Source organism: Carcharhinus amblyrhynchos, chromosome 4, assembly GCF_965287045.1.
Source record: "Carcharhinus amblyrhynchos chromosome 4, sCarAmb.v2.hapA, whole genome shotgun sequence".
Lineage (NCBI taxonomy): Eukaryota > Metazoa > Chordata > Chondrichthyes > Carcharhiniformes > Carcharhinidae > Carcharhinus > Carcharhinus amblyrhynchos.
This window is the reverse complement of record NC_137327.1, coordinates 75,012,460-75,030,460: the sequence shown is the minus strand read 5'-3', so window position 1 is coordinate 75,030,460 and position 18,001 is coordinate 75,012,460. Positions and strand designations below refer to the sequence as shown.

Here is an 18,001-nt window from a genome sequence, read left to right as displayed (position 1 = left end):
GCCCCTCATAATTCAGCACCCCCGCCCCCCCCAACCACCCAGCCTTCTCTGCTGATGTACAGAAAGTCCAACTCATTAATATCAATGAACTGATTTCCAATGGAGCAAGAGTGTATGGAGCTATTTCAAAAAGTTCTCTTTGCCTCCTGCATTCATTAGCCCTCTTCACTGTTCCAAGTTTACAGTATCTAAAGAAAATGAAAACATAATATTTGTAAAAGGTTAATCTGTCTGGCTCAGCTTTGTTTGAAATCCTACTAAGTAATGGAATGCACCAGAAGTACTGACCCCTTTGCTAGTCTAATTGAACGTAGACTGCAGCTTCCCTTGTAATTAATCCCTTATTGCTATTTATTTGCATAAAAATGTTAGATGTTGGAATCCGTATGGCGATTGGATAGCAGTGATGCAATAGAACGCGCCAAAGCAAATTTAAGACGGTGTTTATAACTTGGCCAGTCGGTTGCAAGTGCTTTTTAATTATTCGTTCATGACATGTGGGTATCACTGGCAAGTCCAGCATACAGTGTGAGAAAGTGTGGTTATGTACTTTGGTAGAAAGAATAGGTGCACAGAGTATTTTCTAAATAGGAACAAAATTCTGAAATCTGAAGTGCAAATGAACTTGTGTGTCCTAGTCCATGATTCTCTTATGGTTAACTTGTAAGTTGAATTGGTAATTAGGAAGGCAGATGCAATGTTAGCATTAATTTCAAGAGGACTAGAATACAAAAGCAGGGATGTGCTGCTGAGGCTTTATAAGACTCTGGTCAGACTATGTTTGGAATATTGTGAGCAATTTTGGGCTCACAAGGGGAAAATGTTCCTCCTATCTATGCCTCAATCTAGTTTTTCCAATTAATAAAAATAAAACATTCTCCATCCCTGAAACCATTCTAGTAAATAGAGTCACAGTGTTTTACAGCACTGAGGCCCTTTGGCCCATTGTGTCTGCACCTGATCATCAAGCATCTATCTATTCTAATCCCATTTTCCAGCACTTGGCCTGTAGGCTTATATGCTATGGCATTTCAAGTGCTCATTCCATGTTGTGAGGGTTTCTACGTCTAAGGGATGATGCACTGGCTTTGGAAAGGGTCCAGAGGAGGTTCATGAGAATGATCCCGGGAATGAAAAACTTGATGGATGAGGAGTGCTTGGAGACTCTGGGTCTGCACTCAATGGAGTTTAGAAGGATGATTGGAGGGGAGGGAGGGTGGTTGGTGTCTTTGAAACTTACGGAATACTGAAAGACTTGGGTAGAGTGGACATGGGGAACGAGTTTCCATTAGTACAAGAGACTAGCATCCGAGCACACAGCCTCAGAATAAAAGGATGACCCTTAAGAACCGAAGCGAAGAGGAATTTCTTCAGCTAGAGGGTGGTGAATCTATGGAATTCATTGCCACAGAAGACTATGGAGGCCAGATCATTGAGTGTTTTTAAGACAGATAGTTAGGTTCTTGATTGATAAGGGGATCGAAGGTTAGGGGCAAAGTGGGAGAATGGGGTTGAGAAACTTACCAGTCATGATTGAATGGCAGAGAGGACTTGATAGTCCAAATGGCTTAATTCTGTTCCTATATCTATTTAATGCTTATCTAAGGAGGTGATGTGCCAATTGTCCAGATGTCCAAATGCAAAAAGATCTGTAAAATATTGGGGCTTGGACTGACATGTAACATTTGTGCCACACAAATGCCAGGCAATTACCATCTCCAACAAGAGAAAATCTAGCCATCACCTCTTGATATTCAGTGGCTTTACCATTGCTGAATTCTTCACTATCACCCTCCCATGGGTTATCATTGACTAGAAAATGAAGTAGACGCACCATATAAACATTGTGGTTACAGAGCAAGTCAAATGATAGGAGTCCTCTGGTGAGTAACTCACTTCCTGACTTCCCAAAGCCTTTCCACCATCTCCAAGATACAAATTTAGGAGTGAAATGGAATACTGTCCAAGTGTCTGGATGAATGCAGTTCCAGCAACATTTAAGAAGCTTGACATCATCCCAGATAAAGCAGCATGCTTGATTGGCATTCCATCCACAAGCACTCTCTTCACCATGACAGCAGTGTGTACCATCTATAAACTTGATGCACTGCAAGAACTTACCAAGGTCCTTGGATAACACCTTCCAAACCCAGAGCCGCTACCATTCCGGAAGGGCAAGTGCAGCAGACACATGAGAACATCATCATCTAGAAGTTCCCCTCCAAGCCACCTTGCCTTCCTGACTTGGAAATATATGACCATTCTGTTGCTATTGCTGGTTCAAAATCCTGGAACTTCCTTCTTAACAGCACTGTTGGTGTACCTACACCACATGAACTCTGGCAGTTCAATAAGGTAGTTCGTATCTCCTTCTCAAGAGCAATTAGGGATGGGCAATAATGATTAAGAAAAACCTTTCCTGAGCTGCTACAGTCTTTGTGAAGATACACCCACATTGCAGTTTGATACACAATTTCAGGATTTTTGCCCATGTGAGGATGTAATGTGATGGGAACTTGGAAGTTAGTGGTGTTTGCATGTTCCTTGCTGTTATAGATGCTAGAGTTTGCAGGTTTACCAAAGAAGCCTTGGTGGGTTTCTGCAGTGTATCTTGTACATGGTACGTATTTACTGAAGCTGTGATGTGCTAGTGTGGAGGAAGCGAATACTTAAGGAGTAGGTGAGGTGCTGATCAAGTAGGCAGCTTTAATTCTGGGTGGTGTTGCGCTTGGAGGGTTGCTGGAGCTCCATTTATCCAAGCGAGTGGAGTGCATTCCATCCCATTCCTGACCGTGTCTTGTAAATGTTGGACGGGCTTGGGGGAGTTTGGGAGGTGGGGGGAGGGATGAGTCATTCACCACAGAATATCCAGTTTTTGACCTCGTATTGACACAATATGTATATGGATGGTTATGTTTCTGAGCAAAGATTCCCCCTGGGAGCTTGATTGAGGGATTTAGCAATGGTAACATCATTGAATGCCAAAGGGAAGTGCTCAGACTTTGTTAAGACAGCGTTCAATCCATTTTTAATTCGCCCATCCAAAACAATTCTATACTTCCATTGCTTCATTAAATTGATTCCAGGCACTTTTGTCCTCGGTTTTCTAATTGGAAATTAATTTTAAATGTTGACCACCTGTGCAAAGGAGAACCTCTTGATGTCAGACTTTGGAAGAGTTTGGTCAAGCAGATCTCTACTGGCTGTTGATAATCAGATGATGCTTAATTCATTCTGCCATTTTACATTAAATTGTATTAAAACCAGTATGGCTGAACTTGTCTGGCTCTGTTTGTTGAACATTAGCCTGTTTCCAATTGACTGATGTGGGGATGCTGGCATTAGACACAATAAGAAGTCTCACAATACCAAGTTAAAATCCAACAGGTTTATTTGGTAGCACAAGCCACTAGCTTTCGGAGTGCTGCCCTTCATCAGGTGAGTGGGAGTTCTGTTTACAAACAGGGCAGAATTGATTCCAATAGTTTATTTGCTACTGAGGTTAGGCTGACTGGCCTATAATTATTCAGTCCAACGTTAACAATTCTTCAATCTTCCAGCACCGCGTCTGCATGCAGTGAGGATTGCTCAGATCGTCTGCTATTTCCTCCTTGTAAAACCTTTCTTTTAAGAGCCTGGTGTACACTTCATCCAGCCCTTGTGATTTATCTGCTTTCAAGAATACTAATCCCCTTATACCTCCTCTCCCCGTATTTATCACTTTCAGTATTTCACATTATTCTTCCTCAGCATCAGTGTCTGCATACTCCCCCCTCTTTTCTGAAGGCAAGTGCAAAGTATTCAGTAAGAACCATTCCCATATCCTCCACCTCCACACGTGGATTATTATTTGGTCTTTATGAGCCCTATTCTTTCTTTAGTTTTCCTCTTCCATTTATTTTATTGGTAAATCTTTTGGGTTTTCCTTGATTTGGGTTGCCAATATTCTTTTATGCCCTATCTTTGCTTTTCTAATTTTTTTATTTCACCCTCGCACTTTTTATACTCTCAGCTTTCTGTAATATTGAGTTCTTGGGTCTCATTTAAGTGTTCCTTTCCTGCCATGTCTTAATCTGTATGGCCTGTGACATCCAGGGAGCTCTAGATTTGGCCATCCCGCCCTTTGTGGGAACATGGTTAGTCTGAAGTCTCTTGAATCTTCCTTTTGAATGCCTCCAACTTCTCTGACACTGATCCAGCTTCAAGTAGTTGTTTCCAGCCTACTTTGTTAAATCGCTCCTCAGCTTCGTAAAATTGGTCCTGAATTATATCCCCCACCTCTCAATGGCGGGTTTGAGGTGGTGGCAGCACCAAAGAGAGAGAGCATGAAATTGTCCTTGTCTAATTGAGGCTCTTAAGTGGCTACTAAAGGGCATTTGAGGGCCTTTTCCTGCCCAGTCTGAAATTTTAGCAGGTGGACACCAGATAGAATTAAAAAAATGAATCTCAGGTGGGATGGATACCAGCCTCCATCAAAAGCACCCTTGTGATTGGTAACGTTGTGCCATCGAGGCTCCCTTCATGACTTTGCCAGGAGTTCCTTAGCCGCTCCTCCCCTACCAATTACCTGGTTTTCATATCCTGACATTTAGGGAGGAATGCCCATTTTAAGTCTGCAGTTGATATGTGGCTCTGGCAGCACACAGCAGGTTAGGTGTAAAGATTCGCATTCTAATCAGTAATCTCTAAACTGTCTGTGCTTTATATGCTCTGTCTGAGGCCAGAACTCTCCATTCACCTGACGAAGGGGCTAACCCGAAAGCTTGTGAGTTTACTATCAAATAAATCGGTTGGACTAAAACCTGGTGTTGTCAGACTTTTTACTGTGTTTACTCCAGTCCAATGCCGGCATATCCACATCGGCACCTGTTCCACCAGCCAGAATAGTGGGATCCTGCACCAGGTCATTGTTTGAAACTTCATTAATTATGCGTAGGCGATTCTAATTCTCCTGCCAAGCTGCCAGCTGATGGCTGTCTTCTCCTCAATTGATGGGTTTGAAGGTCCTGGCGCCATATTTCAATACCAGTCCAGCACACTCATATTACTCTCTGGCCCACCTGTTTTCACCTGAGTTTCCATTCCTGTCCCTTCTTAAGCCATGTTTTTTAATAACTATGATATTATAGTGCCATGTTTCTATCTGTGTCCTCAGTTCATCTGCTTTATTTGCTATACTTCATGCATTGAAGCCTAGACAAACTTTTTTTTTATTTTCTAACTTTTATTTTTGCTGCGGTCCAGACTCATTCAGTAACCTTCCAGCTTATTTCCATTTCTGATTTTGTTCCATTTGAATTCACCTTCAGGCTCCTACCTAGTGCAGAAGGGGTCTGTTTGGGTCCAACATGTCTGTATCTGTTGTCTGAGCAAATCATTTTGAGCCACACCTCCACCTTCTCCTTATAATACTGCACAGTCTTCTATTTTATAAAAAAAAATCTAATGCTCTTGGTTTACAAGAATTATTCCAGGGATGAGAATTCAACTGTGAGGATAGATTGGAGAGGTTAGATCTGCTGTCCTTGAGAGAATAAGGCTAAAAAGTGATTTGATGGCGATGCTCAAAATCATGAGGGGGCTGCGGAAAATAAATAGGGAGAAATTGTTCCTGCTCCTAAAAGAATCAAGAAGAAGAGATCACAGATTTAAAGTGATTTGCAAAAGAAACAAACGTGACATGAGAGAAAATTTGGGTAACTGATGCATTCCGACTGCCCAAGCTCTCACTGGAGCTGGGTCAGTGTCGTGAAGGCTGTCTGTCCAGACGTAGTGGGTAGCCAGTTAGATTGATTATTATAAAAGGCTAATTGAGGGAAAGGTGATAGTGCTGCTGAGATGTTTTCGATGCTTCTCGCTGAGATTGAAGCCTGGCATTTATCTGGAGATAGGCTGCTGGCGACAGGTGTAAGGACCTTCGGCACCTCTTACACACCCAGCATGAACTCACTTGAATCACAGCTTTGGTGTCAAGCCATTCCGTACTGATCGCTTGACAGTTCTGGCCATGTATGATTTGTAATTTTTCTCAATGCTGTAGAGAACCAATTCTGTTTTGAGGTGCCCTCATGGTCTCCTGCCTGCCTCGACATTACCCACTCTCCTGGTCGGACTGCCACCTCAGTAAGAAGTCTTACAACACCAGGTTAAAGTCCAACAGATTTATTTGGTCTTTACAGCTAATCAAGCCTTAAAGATACAGACAACGTGAGTGGAGAAAGCATTAAGCACAGGTTAAAGAGATGTGTATTGTCTCCAGACAGGATAGTTGGTGAGACTTTGCAAGTCCTGGCAGGTTGTGGGGGTTACAGATAGTGTGACATGAATCCAAGGTCCTGGTTGAGGCTGTCCTCGTGTATGGAACTTGGCTATCAGTCTCTGCTCAGCGACTCTGCGCTGTCATGTGTTGTGAAGGCCGCCTTGGAGAACGCTTACCCAAAGATCAGAGGCCGAATGCCAGCATCCGCTGAAGTGTTCCCCAACAGGAAGAGAACAGTCTTGCCTGGTGACTGTCAAGCGGTGTTCATTCATCCATTGTAGCGTCTGCATGGTCTCCCCAATGTACCATGCCTCAGCCATCCTTTCCTGCAGCATATCAGGTAGGCAATGTTGGCCAAGTTGCAAGAGTACGCACCGTGTACCTGGTGGATGGTGTTCTCATATCAGATGATGTCATCCATGTGGATGATCCGGCATGTCTTGCTGAGGTTGCTGTGGCAGGGTTGTGTGGTGTCCTGGTCAATGTTCTCCTGAAGGCTGGGTAGTTTGCTGCGGACAATGGTCTGTTTGAGGTTGTGCTGTTGTTTGAAGGCAAGAAGTGGGGGTGTGGAGACGGCCTTGGTGAGACTGATCAAGTTCTGCACACGAGGATGGCCTCAACCGGAATCTTGGGTTCATGTCGCACTATCTGTAACCCCCACGACTTGCCTGGACTTGCAAAGTCTCACCAACTATCCTGTCTGGAGACAATACACACCTCTTTAACGTGTGCTTAATGCTCTCTCCACTCACATTGTCTGTATCTTTAAGGCTTGATTAGCTGTGAAGACTCGCATTCCAATCATTATTCTGTAAATTGAGTTTGTGTCTTTGTATGCCCTGTTTGTGAAAAGAACTCCCACTCGCCTGATGAAGGAGCAGTGCTCTGAAAGCTGGTGGCGTTTACTACCAAATAAACCTGTTGGATTTTAACTTGGTGTTCTAAGACTTCTTACTGTGGTTACCCCAATCCAACGCTGGCATCTCCACATCAGGACTGCCACCTGACATTACTGTGGGCCCTCTTATTGGTACAGCGGCCGTCCTTAATTGGATGGGTCTACTCATGACGGCTGCTTAATTGACTGGCTTCAAGAAGATCATGATCAATTTCCTGCCATATCCTCTTCAAGGTTAACCAACCCATAATTGAGATTGATAGTGAGATTGCAAGTCAACCAGGAAAATTCTGCCACATGAAATTGAATCCAGATCAGGCTGAACAAACGGTCACTCATTTTCTAATGCTACAGTCCATAGGAGCAACCTTCCAATTTGTAGCCTTGCTCACGTAATGGAGGCAGCTGCTGGCAGTGGGACACGTGTGAGCAGGGGGTCCCAACCAGCTGCTGGTTGGGGAATTGTCGCCTTGTGTATTTGGTTCATTTGTAAATTAGGAAATAATTGATGATGTGTCTGGGCATCATATGTTTCCAAGTCCTTGCCTAACATCTTTCATCTTAGTGAATACAAAGATCCAGCTTCTCCACAATTTTTCTCTACAATTTTTCTCTACCTTTACCTGGTGAAAGTAAAAAAGGAAGCATTTCCAAGATACGCATATTAACAAATCCATTTTTTTTTGCTGAGAAACCCAAAATATTTTTGTGTAGCTGTGATATGTAGCTTTCTGATCGGATAAGTGAATGTTATTAACCAATTGCTAGCTATGCTACTTTAGTTTGAATAATTTGAGTTTTGTATCAGATATAGAATTATAAAATATGATGGATTGTGATCTGTGAACTGATTCTTTTTACATGATTAGAGGAAGAAAAATATGCATTTGTGAACTGGATAAATAAAGCTTTGGAGAGTGATCCTGATTGTAACAGCATGCTGCCTATGGACCCCAATACAGATGCTTTGTTTAAAGCTGTTGATAATGGCATTGTACTCTGGTGAGTCTCATTACTTCTATGAGTGCACTATTAGTACAGTTAATGTGTTTAAATTTTACTTCCTCAAGAGTTACCCAGTGTATCTCTGGCAACTATTGATTTTTTTTTTAGTTTTGTTCAATAACACAAAAGTGTGTAAGACTTCGAGGCTATTTTTCCATGCACATTAATTAAAATTTCTCCATCTCATTTTTGTCACCTTTGTTTGAATTCTTAATTATTCCTATTTAAAAAAAGTATGCTGAGTTCAAATTGCAATTGGATATGCCATCAAGTCAGCACTAGTGGTTTTCTCCGTCAGCCAATTGCCCATTTAACCCTTAATATTCCTCTCAATTGATGTTGAGAAGGGTTATGATTATTACTCAAGTATCTTAAATTTAAAAATATTATTTATATATAATTTATAAATATTTATTATATATATTTTAACATAACCCTATGCTTAATTTATGATACAAGAACAAAGGGCAGCATGGAGGCACATTGGTTAGCGTTGCTGCCTCACAGCGCAGGGACCACATCCAATTCTGGTCATGGATGGCTGTCTGTTTGGAGTTTGAATGTTCTCCTCGTGTCTGCATGGATTTCCTCCAGGTGTTCCTATTTCCTTCCACAGCCCCAAGATGTGTAGGTTGGGGTTGATTGGCCATATTAAATTACCCTTTCTTATCTAAAGATGTTTAGATTAGGAGGATTAATGGAGTAATTCATGGGATTACGGAAATAGAACCTGGGTAAATTGCCCTGTTGGAGAGTTGATGTAGACTTGATGGGCTGAATGGCCTCATTCTGCACTGTAGGAATTCTATGATAACTTCTATGGTTTGGATAATCAAATGGATAGAATTTCTTCCATTTGAATCTCCAATAGATTAAGGGTATTGATGAGTGTAAAATGTTTAATCTACAATTAATATTTGGTTTTGAGCGATGGTTTGTTCATTATAACACATGCAAAATAAATTAATCCCAAAGCTAGCTTTTCATTGTTACCCAGGCAGTGTGATAACCCATCACCAATTTTGCTTTGAGGAGCAGTCTTTATTCTTCAACCATCGCTAGCGCCAGTTTTTATTTTGTCTTCCACAATAGTAAAGCTTTGAATTTCTATTTAGCTTACTGGAAAGGAAGCTTTACTTTGCAGGTTGAGGTTACTTTGTAGTTCAACAAACCATTTGATGAAGTCATGGTCCAACTGCATTCTGTTTCCACTGCAGCTTGCTGATTAAAAAAAATTACCACTGAGCCTCAAGTGTAGATAAAATCCTTACAGAAGGAGGCCATTTAGCCCATTGAGCTTGCACTGACAACGATCCCACCAGGACCCTATCCCCACAACCCAATACATTTACCCTAGCTAGAGCCCTTCATATTAAGGGGCAGTTTAGAATGGCTAATCACCTAACTCTCACATCTTTAGATTGTGGCAGGATACCCACGCAGACATGGGGAGAATGTGCAAACTCCATACAGACAAAGACCCAAACCGGGAATCCAACCCGGGTCTCTGGTGCTGTGAGGCAGAAGTGCTAACCACTGTGTCACTGTGCCACCCTTGGTGCTTCCTAACAACAATTTCCCAAAGTCTGTTTTAAGAATCAGATGGCAGAGTAGTTCACCTGGCCATCTCTCCATAGAGCGTCTTCCCCAGGCTCTATTTCTGTAACTCCATGAATTTACCCTGGTAATCCTCCTAACCATCTTTAGACAGTTTGGGGCAATTTAGTATGGCCAATCAACCTAACCTGCACATCTTTGGCAGAAAACAGAAACCCAATTTAACAAACAGTGAATTCCAGATGATGATAATTCACTGTGTTAGAAAGTATTTACTCAGTTTCCCTTTTGGCTCTTTTACCAGTATTCTTAAATTCATCAGTTTCTTAAAATTGTTGACACTGATTTTTCATCAGCATAATCTTGTTTCTACAGTCTTATCACATTCAACTCATTAAGTTTGTTCCAACTATTTTAGTAGATCTTGGTTGATGTGTATCTCATTTTCAATTGCCTCCATATCTCTTTATATCTTTACCTAATAAAAATATCAAGCTTCAGTTGATTTCTAGCACATATAATATTTTTCTTTGGAGTGGGCAGAAGGTGGTAGTTCCAGATTTTCGCATCCTTTTGTGAAAAAAAGTTTCCTGGTTTCACTTCAAAAGATGACTGCTTCTGATTTTGATTGCTTTCTCTTGTTCTGGATTCCTCCATCAGAGGCAGTAGGTCAGAAACAGTGAATCTATCAAATGCCTTTTAGAATTTTAAACCCCTCAGTTAGATTATCCTTCAGCCTTCTAAACTTAAGGGAACATAAGCATGGTTTAAGCAACCTGTCCTCAGAATTTAACCCGTCAAGTTCTGGTATCATTCTGTGGCTTGAGTTTTCCACATGTGAGGAAGCCTTTTTGGGTTTCACTTTGGCGATGTTAAACTGTTTATTTCCCAAGTGCTCCAACTTTGAGAGGTAGTTTCACTAAGTTACATTACGGTTTCTGTAGAGATTGATAACTTTTAAAAGGAGATATGAATTCCCAGTGACTGACAGAAATAATCGCACAACATAATTTCAAGATGTAAGATTCTTACTGTAACCAAAAAACTAAAATAAACATCAACAAAACAGTTCCCCTTCAGTTTTGGTGGACTCAAACGTTAACGCTGTTTTTCTCCTAATAGATGCTGGCAGATCTGCTGAGTTTTTCTAGGCTCTTCTGTTCTTATTTCAGATTCCAAAATACTGCATTCACATTCACAGCATTTGCTTATTACATTACTTAGGCAACTAATACACAAAGCTACAAAAAAGATACTTGCCCAATTAACTAGTTAACAAAACCAAACCCCCCCCCCCCTCCCCCCAACGCATATTTAAACATTATGCCGGAGTCTCAGCAGATATACAACCTTATAAATAAAATCCAAAACCACAACTCCTTTCTACAGGATACTTTCTCTCTGCCACACCAGGGCAAGTCTTACAGCGTACTTTGAAAAGTCCTCTCACTCAATCTCCTGAGTACCATCAAATAATAATTGATCTGGGTTACGAATCAGCTAAGGCCAATTCTAGAACACTATTTGAGAGTTAAGTGATGCATAAAATTTGGTAAAATTAAGGCGCAAAAGCTAACATTGATGCATGTACCTTGGATGAAAATTTGTCAAGCTGGCAGTTAATGGAACAATTTGCTGAAAATACTAAAGAAAGTGAAACATTCTATGCTGTGTCATTTTATGATCCATTGATTCATACTCACTGGCAAGATTGTGGCAAATTTCAAACAGATGCAAAATCTGACCAAAAGTCATTATATGTTAAATATTGCAACATTAGGACCTGTCGCCACTTGTTTATCAAGTGTGTTGACTTGCTTACAAAGTAAAATGCACTTTGTAGCCTAGTGAAATAATTGATAAAGTTAAAGAGCAGCTCAGATTTGTTCAAGTATGACAATCAGCATTGACAGTTATAATTTGAGCACCTTGGTTCTGATTGTTCGTGACCCCGTGTTCAGATAGTTGTGTAAGTTGCTGCAGAATTGTGATCATAGCCTTTGAAAATTGAACGCAGACTTTCAAACTGATCTAGGGTGAAATTTCATTTTATGAAAATTTGATTGCCCTCAGATTTACACTTTGATGTCAGTTGCCTTGTGAGGGTGATAGTGATGCATATTAGTTGTGACTTCCCTTCAGAACTGAGTGAATTGCTATGACATTTCAGAGGGCATTAAGAGTCTGCCAGAGGACTTAGGGACCTCGTTGGGAGTCCTGATGCCCCGATGCCAGCGACCTGTATTGGTGGTGGGGGCGAGGAAGAGCGTTACGTGGGCGAACATGCCACCAATAATGATGGGGGAGGAGGAACCAATGTGGCAGGAGCTGTTCCAGATTTTTATGAACTTTTTTGGGACGATTCCATTCCAGCTGTTGGGCTGTTTGATCAACCAATAAAAATGTGTCTCTGCTTCAATTCCAGCAAGATGATCAACCTCTCTGTGCCTGATACAATTGATGAAAGAACTATCAACAAGAAAAAACTCACAGCATTCACTATTCAGGTAAAAGATTGATAACGTTAAAATAATCTCTGCTGTGTTTGTAGCAATAAAAGTAGCATTAGAACCAAAGAAAATTACAGCATTGAAACAGGCTTTTTGGCCCTGCTTGTCTGTGCCAAACCATTTTTTTGCCTAGTGCCACTGACCTGCACTTGGACCATATCCCTCCATACCCCTCTCATCCATGAACCTGTCCAAGTTTTTCTTAAATGTTAAAAGTGACCTCGCATTTACCACTTTATCCGCAGCTCATTCCACACTCCCACCATTCTTGAAACAAATTTGTTCTTTACTAGAAAAGTTGATTCTTCTTAGTTTGTTCAGCTTCCATTTACAAATAGAAGCTGGTTTACTCATTTTTGGGAGGGAGGTAGATAACAGAATTACCTTGGAAAAGCCAACGTCAGGGAATTCTCTCACTTAGAGAGCTTTGTCCACATTGTTGCAGACAAAGCCTTGCCTGGTTGAGGGCACTCTTTGTTCTCCTCTGTGATCTTAAGATTATGGGAGGAAACCAGAGCATCTGGAGGAAACCCATGCAGATACAAGGAGAACTCCTCACAGACAGTTACCCAAGGCTGGAACTGAACCAGGGTCCCTGGCGCTATAAGGCAGCAGGGCTATCCAGTATGCCACCCCAAATTTTAGATTGAACACCTCTGTAAAATTGTCTTTTAACCTTCTCTGCTTAAGGAGAACAATCCTAGCCTTTCCTGTAACTCCATATAACTGACATCCCTTTTTATTGATATTATTCCAATAAATCTGGTCTGCATCCTTGCCAAGACCTTGACATCCGTTCTAAAGTGTGGTATCCAGATGGAACGCATTAGTTCCTTGGGTGGGGCCTAACCAGTGTTGTATAAAAGGTTAGCCAAAATTCCTTCCTTCTGTATTCTATTCCACTGTTCATAGAACAAAAGGCCCAAATGCCTTTAGAGTATACTTTTAGCCAACCCTTCTAACATTGCCTGCTTTGGCTGAATGATGAGCTTTATCTGGTTACATTCCTGTCGTGCACTTAGTGACATTTTACTACGGGCGGAATTTTATGAATTCTTTTCAAAATGTTAACTTGAGTAGGGAAAGTAGAGGGTAGCCTTGTCGGTTACCTTCTGTATTTTTAAAACATTTGTTAAAATTGTGACACCATACTAGTAAGGGTTCAGGGGCGGGCGAGGGCAACTTCCCTACATTAGGGGTATGATACAGCAGAGAGGCCTGCTAGGTGGCTGGGTGGCATTTTTCTCCCTCTTTGTGGCATGTTTAGTGGTGCCAGGAGGTGGTATGCCGCTTGCTGGCAGCGGGATTTTATGGTCCTGCCATTGTCAATGGGATTTCCTGTTGAATGCACTCTTTGCTGCCAAGAAACCGTGCTGGGGATGTGTCGTCAGCGGGACCCTAAGATCTTGCCGGCATTAACAGCAGCAAGGTTTTGGCTTTTGCTCATAGAATCCCTACAGTGCAAAACGAGGCCATTCGGCCCATCAAGCCTGCACTGACAACAATCTCACCCAGGCCCTAATCTTGTACTTACCCTGCTAATCCCCTTGACACTGAGGGCAATTTAACATGGCCAACTAACCTAACCTGCACGTCTTTGGACTGAGAGGGGAAACCGGTGCACCTAGAGAAAGCCCATGCAAACTCCATACAGGCACTGTGCTGCCTCTGTTAATATATTTAGGTGGAGTTCCCATCATTGCTTGATGGGAATCCCATTATGTCATTGGCAGGGAGACAGGGATAATCGATCAGAGAAATCCCACTGGCATAAAAGCAGTTTTGGGACTCCACTTTGATTCTCTGCCCCCACAGCCATTCCCGCTGCTGAAAATTAGGGTGGAAAATCTCCCCATGCTAAAGATGCTATGTGAGTGCAAGTTGTTGCTGCTGCTCAACCTATCAGAGAGAGTGATGTACAAGAAGTTTTATTACAGTCCTCTTCGTCAAGAGTGCACTGGTATAGAAACTACTGCTCCCAAGAAATATTTTTCAGCGCCTTGTGATTTTGACTGGATTTTAATTTGGTCACAAATGTGCAGGGTAAAACATTGCTTCAAATAAGATTTAAAATTGCTCAGAAAAACACATTTATATTGCTTCCATTCCATTTCAGCTGAGTGCCCCAAACTTCCTCCTTGAAGCTGGAAGATATAGGAAAACCTTGCTAAATCCTGGACTTTATCCAAGGTTTATTTTCTAGTGGCATGATGGCACAGTGGTTAGCACTGCTGCCACAGTGCCAGGGACCCGGGTTTGATTCATGGGTTTGGGTCACTGTCTGTGTGGAGTTTGCACATTCTCTCTATTTGCTTGGGTTTCCTCCGAGTGCTCCGGTTTCCTCCCCCAGTCTGAAGATGTGCAGGTTAGGTGAATTGGCCATGCTAAATTCTCCCTTAGCCAAACAGGTGCCAGAGTGTGGCGACTAGGGGATTTTCACAGTAACTTCATTGCGATGTTAATGTAAACCTACTTGTGACTAAAAAAAATAAGTTTCACTGTAGCTATTAGATCCATGGAAGGAAGACATGAAGAAAGATTGACAGTATCACCAATTCTATTTGGTGTCTTCAGTGGTGTGTGAAATGGTCCAAGAGATTGAATTCTATGCCCCCAATATACAAATACTTAGAGCAGATTACTGCAGGGCAGGCAAGGTTCCTGGATCCATATCTCACACTGCAAAGGTAAAGCATTGGGTAACAATTTGAAGAAGCCCATATTGTTGTGCTGTGGAATAACATTTTGGGTCATTTTGTTTGTGGGTGCACTCAAGCATGTGAATTATAAGAGTAGTGGGCTAAGAGTAGTGGGCAAGAAGAGGATTGGGAGAGGTTTAAATGTCAACAAATATTGACAAAGAAATTGATAAAGAAGAGTAGGATAAACTATGAAGCTGGGCTAGCGCTTAATATAAAAAAGGATAGCAAGAGTTTTTATAAGTATATAAAAAGGAAGAGGCTGGCTAGGGTGAACGTTGGACCCTTAGAGGATGAGAAGGGGGACTTAGTGGTAGGGGATGGGGAAATGGCTGAGGTCTTGAATAACTTTTTTGTTTCGGTCTTCATGGAGGAGGACGTGAATAGTTTGCCAGGTGTTACAGATGGAAAGGTGGTAGGACTGAAGGGTCTCGATGACATTACTGTTACTAGAGAGGTGGTGCTCGACAGACTGGAGGGGCTGATTGTGGACAAGTCCCCAGGACCGGATGGAATGCATCCAAGGGTTCTGAAAGAAATGGCGGAGGTGATAGTGGATGCCTTGGTGGTTATTTTCCAGACGTCGCTGGATTCTGGGGACGTGCCGGAAGATTGGAAAGCGGCTAATGTTACGCCGTTGTTTAAGAAGGGTGCCAGGCAAAAGGCGGGGAATTATAGGCCGGTTAGTTTAACGTCCGTTGTAGGTAAAATGATAGAATCCGTCATCAAGGAGGAAATAGCGAGGCATCTTGAGGGGAATTGCTTGATAGAGCAGATGCAGCACGGTTTCATTAAGGGGAAGTCGTGTCTGACGAATTTACTGGAGTTCTATGAGGATGTGTCTAGGGTGGTGGATAGAGGAGAGCCGGTGGATGTGGTCTTTCTTGATTTTCAGAAGGCGCTTGACAAGGTACCTCACAAGAGGTTATTGCAGAAGGTCAGGGGACATGGAGTTGGGGGTAGGGTGTTAGCGTGGATAGAGGACTGGTTGTCAAATAGGAGGCAGAGAGTGGGGGTCAAGGGGTGCTATTCGGATTGGCGGTTGGTGACTAGTGGAGTGCCTCAGGGGTCGGTGCTGGGGCCTCAGCTATTTACCATTTATATAGATGATCTGGAGGAGGGAACCGAGTGTATGGTGTCGAAATTTGCTGATGACACCAAGATTGGTGGAAAGGCAAATTGTGCGGAGAGTGTGGCGAGTCTGCAGAAGGATCTAGATAGGCTGGGCGAATGGGCCGGGAACTGGCAAATGGAATTTAATGTTGGCAAGTGCGAGGTGGTCCACTTTGGTAGGAATAATGGTAGGAAGGATTATTACTTACGTGGAAAAAAACTGCAGCAGGCGACGGTGCAGAGGGACCTCGGGGTCCTGGTGCAGAGGGACCTCGGGGTCCTTGTGCATGAGTCGCAAAAACCCAGCTTGCAGGTGCAGCAGGTGGTCAGGAAGGTGAATGGGATGCTGGCCTTCATAGCGAGGGGGATTGAATATAAAAGTAGGGAGGTCTTGCTGCAGCTGTAAAGGGCACTGGTGAGGCCGCAGCTGGAGTACTCTGTGCAGTTTTGGGCGCCGTACTTAAGCAAGGATATTTTGGCCTTGGAGGGAGTGCAGAGGAGGTTTACTAGGCTGATGCCGGAGTTGAGGGGGTTGAGCTATGAAGAGAGGCTGAATAAACTCGGCTTGTACTTGTTAGAGTTTAGAAGAATGAGGGGAGATCTCATTGAGACGTATAAGATGATGAATGGGATGGATAGGATAGAGGTGGAGAGACTCTTCCCGCTCAGAAAGGACAGTAGGACTAGGGGGCACAGCCTTAAGATAAAGTGGGGGGGGGGGGGGGCGGTTTAGAACGGAGTTGAGGAAGAACTTCTTCACTCAAAGGGTGGTAAATCTCTGGAATTCTCTGCCTGTTGAAGTGGTGGAGGCTACCTCGCTAAATATTTTTAAGAAGCGGGTTGATGGGTTTTTGATAGGCAAGGGGATTAAGGGTTATGGGGAGAGGGCGGGAATGTGGAACTGAGCCACGACAGATCAGCCATGATCTTATTGAATGGCGGGACAGGCTCAAGGGGCCAGATGGCCTACTCCTGCTCCTATTTCTTATGTTCTTATTATCAGTAAAGATTGTTTTCACCTTTAGATCAAAGTGCAGTCCACCAGATCATTCACCAACTATGATATTGAGGATTGTCTCATCCTTCACCCAGCCTTGTGGTTCTGTTCAGGCTCTTGGAAGTTTCAAAAACCAGGATCTGGCCCCCACATGTCTCTTATCCATAACAATGAAACTGGAATTGAGTCAGAATGGCCTTGGAGATTGTGAGCACAAACTGTGTCCCACCATCATACTATAATGCATGGGTGTACACCTCTGAGACATGTCTAACTTCAGAACAGTTAAAGACTAAACTGCATTCTGAATTTAATATGCACCCTGATATAGTTGTATGTATGTTTTCATTTACATAGGAAAATCTGAATCTTGCTCTGAACTCTGCCTCTGCCATTGGTTGTCATGTTGTCAACATTGGTGCACAAGACTTGAGAGAAGGAAAGCCCCATTTGGTTTTGGGACTTCTGTGGCAGATCATCAAGATTGGGCTGTTTGCCGACATCGAACTCAGTAAAAACGAAGGTAAAAACCAATTATTTATTTACAGGGACAGTTGGTTTTCGTTAACAGTTTAATAGCAGATGTCAGCTTAAACTTCAACGTGATACATCTTGTCTCCTACATAAATAGTCTTCACATAGGAACTTGAGATATCTTAACTGAGCAGTCTCCAATATGAAGATGATGTTTGTATTTTCTAAAAATCATTATCTCCGATGCCATTCAGTTCTGGGGAAATGAGAATTAAAGGGTGGGGTTTAGTTATCGTACATGAAGCAAACTCATTATTACAAGACTTGAGTGTGAAACCAAATAAATAAACGAGTTAAAATGAACAATAACAAATCATTTGAGAATTCTGTATTTCATCCACCATAGCTAGGAGTCGGTTAGAATTGTATTTGGTATGTGAGCAGGGGCTCCAACACTGACTCAATTTGGTCTCCCATGTTCAGGAGTCA

General features: G+C 42.4%; 1 protein-coding gene across 3 annotated transcripts in view; it reads left to right on the top strand.

Moving 5' to 3' along the window:
* Positions 1–18,001, top strand: part of LOC145342124 (plastin-3-like) — a 112,542-nt gene that overhangs the window by 73,323 nt on the left and 21,218 nt on the right. For all 3 annotated transcript variants that reach the window (XM_080187366.1, XM_080187365.1, XM_080187364.1), the window contains exons 5-7: positions 8,027–8,159; positions 12,145–12,226; positions 17,396–17,561. In XM_080187366.1, coding sequence (XP_080043492.1) covers positions 8,027–8,159; positions 12,145–12,226; positions 17,396–17,561 — 381 coding nt within the window. The remainder of the gene's footprint in view (positions 1–8,026; positions 8,160–12,144; positions 12,227–17,395; positions 17,562–18,001) is intronic.